This window comes from Petaurus breviceps, unplaced genomic scaffold (genome assembly GCF_028583685.1).
Source record: "Petaurus breviceps papuanus isolate PSGF00001 unplaced genomic scaffold, PetGlider_PUasm1.0 220, whole genome shotgun sequence".
Taxonomy (NCBI): Eukaryota; Metazoa; Chordata; class Mammalia; order Diprotodontia; family Petauridae; genus Petaurus; species Petaurus breviceps.
In genome coordinates this window covers 14,242,555-14,247,622 of record NW_027185876.1, presented here as the reverse complement: position 1 = coordinate 14,247,622, position 5,068 = coordinate 14,242,555, and the positions used below count along the sequence as shown (strand labels likewise).

At 46.6% G+C, this 5,068-nt stretch overlaps 1 protein-coding gene across 2 annotated transcripts in view; it reads left to right on the top strand.

Moving 5' to 3' along the window:
• Nucleotides 1-2,703: 2,703 nt before the first annotated feature.
• The window catches only part of OLFML2B (olfactomedin like 2B), a 56,280-nt gene continuing 53,915 nt past the window's right edge, over nucleotides 2,704-5,068 (top strand). For both annotated transcript variants that reach the window (XM_069094645.1, XM_069094644.1), the window contains exon 1: nucleotides 2,704-3,370. In XM_069094645.1, coding sequence (XP_068950746.1) covers nucleotides 3,197-3,370 — 174 coding nt within the window. In that variant the 5' untranslated portion in view covers nucleotides 2,704-3,196. The remainder of the gene's footprint in view (nucleotides 3,371-5,068) is intronic.

Genomic DNA, 5,068 nt, shown 5'->3' with positions numbered 1-5,068 from the left:
ACTCTCCCAGTCTACTGTGGGAGGTAAAGTCATTAGCCCAATATTACACAATTAATAACAGTCTTACACAGTTTGAGAAAGGACACTAAACCAGGTCTTCTGACTCCAAGTTCAATGTTTTTTTTCACTACTCAACTCAGCTTTTCATAGAGGGAACCTCAGAGATCATTCTAGTTCAATGTCCTCATTTTATTGAAAATGAAACAAGTTCAGAGAATGTGACTAAGGTCAAGACTTGCAGAAGGTCCCTCAGTAACAATCCACCCTAGTTTAGCCCATTTGGTTTTTAGCCAGTGGCTTCTCTGTTTGAAAACACACACACACACACACACACACACACACGCACACAATCAACTCACACACCATCAGTTTCAGTCAACTATAGTGGCAGAGAATCTCAGTTGGAAAAGACTTCAAAGTCACACTATATATAGATATGTATGTATGTGTGAATGTATATATGTATGTATATATGAGCATATATAAATGTGTAATACAAGCATAAGAGGCATTCACAGGACCATGGAGTCATGAAGGCCTTTATTCAAGATTTGCCAATCACAATAGAAGACCACAGGCAGCTAGGTGGCAAAATGGACAGAGCACTGGGCTTGGAATCAGAAAGACTCATCTTCATGAGTTCAAATCTGGTCTTTGACACTTACTAGCTGTGTGACCATGGGCAAAGTCACTTAACCCTGTTTGCCTCAGTTTCCTCATCTGTTAAATGAGTTGGAGAAGGCAAATGACTCCAGTATCTCTGCCAAGAAAACTTCAGACACTGTGGTCATGGAGAGTGGGCCACAACTGAACATCAGGACCATAAACTTGGCAAATAACTAACCTCTGAATGCCCTCAGCAGTTCTCTAAAATGAAAGACTATAAATGAGTTGGGGATAGTTAGGTGAAGTGATTAGAACTTGGGCCTGGAGTCAGGAAGATGTGAGTTCAAATCTGTTCTCAGACACTAGCTGTGTGACCTTGGGTAATTAATTTAACCTTGTTTACCTCAGTTTCCTCCTCTGTAAAATGAGCTAGAGAAGGAAATGGCCAGCCACTCTGGTATATTTGCTAAGATACAATACTTATCCACAGGGTGAAGGTATTTTCGGGTCATAAAGCCAAGGAGGAAGAATCAAAGCATCTCAAACTGGCTAAATTCAAACCCAGTAAGACACCTCCCCCATGGACAGTACTAGTGTGTTATGGTTCACGTTGTCAGGAAGAGTTTGACATAACTAAACAACAATAAAGGAGTTGCAGAACACCAGCGGCCAAATTTTCCACACCCTACGGGATTGAAACCACAGCTTCAGAATGTATTATATATGTGTGTATGTACATATATATATACACACACACATACATACACATATACACATATAACATACACACATATGGAGAGAGAAAGAGATACCACATATGTTTACACACATATCAATCAACAAGTATTTATGAAATTCCTATTACTTCAAGGCACTGTACCGGGCCCAGGGAGTGCAAATAAAAAGAAATGATCCCTATTCACACAGAATTTACATTCTAATGATGGAGACAAGTACGTTAAAAAATCTGTACAGCATAAGTACAAAAAGTAGTCCAGAAAGAAGAACACTGGAGTTTGCAGATCAGAGAAGCCTTCATATAGATACACATATAATAACAATAACAGTTAACATTTATGTAGCACTAGGTGCTAGACACTGTGTTAAGTGCTTTACAATTATTATCTCTTTTGATCCTCACAATAACCCTGGGAGGCAGGTGCTATGATTATTTCTGTTTTACAATAAGGAAACTGAGGTAAAAGTTTAAATGACTTGTCCAGGATCACACAGTGTCTGAATTCATATTTGAACTCAAGTCCTCCTTACTCCGAGTCTAGCGCACTGTCCACATATATGTATATGTAAATACGATTTTTTTTTCATTGAAAATCTCAAAAGCAAGTACAATACTTATCCTCAGGGTGGAGGTATTTTCAGGTCATAAAGCCGAGGAGGAGGAGTCAAAGCATATCAGACGGGCTAAATTCAAACCCAGTCAGACACATCCCCCAAGGGTAGGGTCACGAGGACCGGAGCTGGGCAAAAGAAAGGAAAGTTCTGCTCGGTCCGAGGCTTAGCCTCCAATTTTGGGAAAATATTAAAGGTTCAGTTTGGTTCTAGGTTCTGAGGAACCAGGGAATTCTCCTGGCCAATCGGGGATGAAAACATGGACCCCACAACTAAAGGCTCAGTGTGGTTACAGGTCCTGGGGAACTAGGAAACGCTCTAGCCCAAGAGGGTATGAAGACCCAGACCTCCCAATCTCTGGGTACCCCCACACGAACAGTGGACAAAGAGAAGTGCCTACGGGGGCATCACCCCCGTGCGCTCCAGCCCCAGGACTCGTCCCAACTTCACTAGAAGGAACCTAAAAGGGGGTGGGGGAAACAGACAAGTACAATGAAAAGGAGACCCCCCCCCGCCCCACCCCCCTACACACTCCTTGGGGCGGGGCGACTGCCCAGACCTCCGGGACGTGCCTCTGCCCTCCCCCGTCCCCCCCCAGCTCTGTCTCTGTAACTGGCCGCATCCCCCAGGCAGAAGCACAATAGAGACTCCGCCCCTCCCTCTCAGGCCCGGCCTCTCCCCCCTTCTCTCTCCCGGCCCCCTTTCCTCCCTCCCTCTCCTAGCCCTCCACCTCCGCAGCAGCCCAAGCTTAGCCGGCTTCAGAAGCCCGCGCTGCCTCGGTCGCCGCTGCCGGCCAGTCCCCGCCCCCCAGCCCAGTAGCCTGAGCTGCCTACCTCCCGGGGGACACTTGGGGTCCGCGCCCTGCCTGCGCCTCCCCCACCTCCCCTCCTCAGCCGGGGGCACAGCTTCCACCTGATCCCTCCCCCAGGCGGGTCCCTGCGCCTTCCTCCGATCCGTGCGCTTCTCCACTCGGGACTGCTGCCGCCGCCGCTGCTGCTGCAACTGTGGACTGCACTTGGAAGGCAGGAGATGCGGAAGAGCTCTGGGGTGCATCTTCCTGCTCCCCCTAATCGCACCTAACCCGAGAAGGAGCTTGGAGCCGCTATTCCCCGCCTCCAGCCAACATACCGATCTCTCTCCTTAACCCCTTCTTACCTTTCTCCCTCCCCTTTCCTCCTCCTACCCCTCCACCAGGTCCCTCAGGTGCGCTGCTCCCCCTCTTCCCCCTGCCCCATCCCTCATGGCTAAGCAACTGATTCTGGCCTGTTGGGTTGTACTGGCTGTGACTTGGGGCCAGGCGTCCAGCCCTCCCCCAACAGGGTCCAGCGAGCCCCCAGATCTGCAGACCGAGGCACCAACGGAGGACGAGACCCTTCAAAATGAAGCGGACAACCAAGAGAACATTTTATCTCAGGTGAGACATTGCTCCACAGCTACCCACCTCTGTTTGGCCCGGATGGAGATAGGACATTAAGGATTGTCCTGAGGGTGGATAGGAGGTGGGGGGGGGGCATTGCTTGGGGTTTGTGAGGCAACTCTGTTTTCCAAAGGACACCGGTGACCACAGTTTTCATAATAGCTTCCTGGGGATCATGACTCATTCCTGTATCCCCAAATCAGAAAGCTCTTTCAAGTTTGTTAAAGGAAGAGTAGAGAGGAGAGAAGTCATACAGCATCCTGAAATAAAGGCAAAAAATGTCTGTGATTAAAACTATTTACAAAGTCCAGTCCTCTCTTGCCTTTGGTGACCGAGATTAAGTCAGCTGGACAGGAGACATAGGTGGGTGTGCTGGGAAAGACACAGGTCGCTAGATTCCCAGAAGCAACCAACAGTATGGTGTGAGAGAGACAGAGGGAGGAGAGGAAACTGTGAGTGCTAAAAAGATAAGTGCAGTGATCAAGAAACTGATGGTGAGATTGACAAGACAAACTCTGTGTGACTGAAAAACAGGTGGATACACAGTAGGTCCAGACCACCCCCTCTGTTTAAAATCTATGACAGCCAGGAAATAGGGGAATAAGTGACAGATGGACAAGTAGTGACAGCTTTCCAAGATCTAATCCTCTCTGAGCCTTTCATGCTCAGCCAAACGTCCATGATGATGTGTGGGAGGGTTCTCTTTCAGAGAGGGTTAGCATAGACATGGACCCCCTACCCCATGATGCTGACAATGCTGGAGCCTTAGAGCTCAACAAGCTTCTTTCTTCGTGCAAAGAAAGCCCTTCACTCAAGTTTGAAACTGATTGCCTTTCTCATCCTTACTTGAGATAATGTAAGTGAATCTTAAAGTATAAGACATATCAGCTATTAGTGTTATCATTCATGTATTACATTTACTCCTCCACACACTTCATCTCCCTGAATCCTTCCATGAGTCTAAGACATGATCCATCTGAGATTTTGAGTAGTGTCCCTTGCAACTTTTCCAAAAATCTGAACTCCCCCAATGGAAGGAATCCACTTAGACTCTTAAAGCAGAAATCTGTCATATTCCAGGCAAGATTTCAGGGAAAGCTGCAATTTACTGTCAGCCCACAAAGACAAGCAGCTTAAGTCATCTTGAACTATAACTCCCTTTTCCACTGATCCATTCTGTATTTGACAACATCCCTAAACCAAATATTATTATTAGAAGAAACCTAATCTTTTTAAGGAAAACATTACAAGTCTTGTATCCCTCCAGTAACGTTTCCACTTGGCCTAGCAGAATGCCTGCTAGGGTAGCAGGTGATCGATGAGATAGTTAAAATGAAAATCTTTTCCATGCCTGGAAAGGGTCATTGATTCCTGGATGTGAAGAAGACTTTGAAAAAGGGAAGATGCTTAGACCAAGTCAGAGTCTGTGTAAGAGGAGCCAGAGAGAAGTCAGTTGCCTTAGCAATTGCCTGGGGACAAGGAATATTGAAAGCAGGCTATTAAATGTTTTCCTTCCTTAGGAGATGACAGGAAAGAAGCTCTCAAAAGGAAATGTTTCACACTGTAGGAGTAGTGAGACCCAGCAGTGTATTTTCATAGCCTGGATTATACATTCATGTGCTGCCTGGGAGAAAAATCAACCCTTAATCAGGAGGGAGGGAAGGAGGGAGGGAGAGAGAGAAAGAGAGAGAGAGA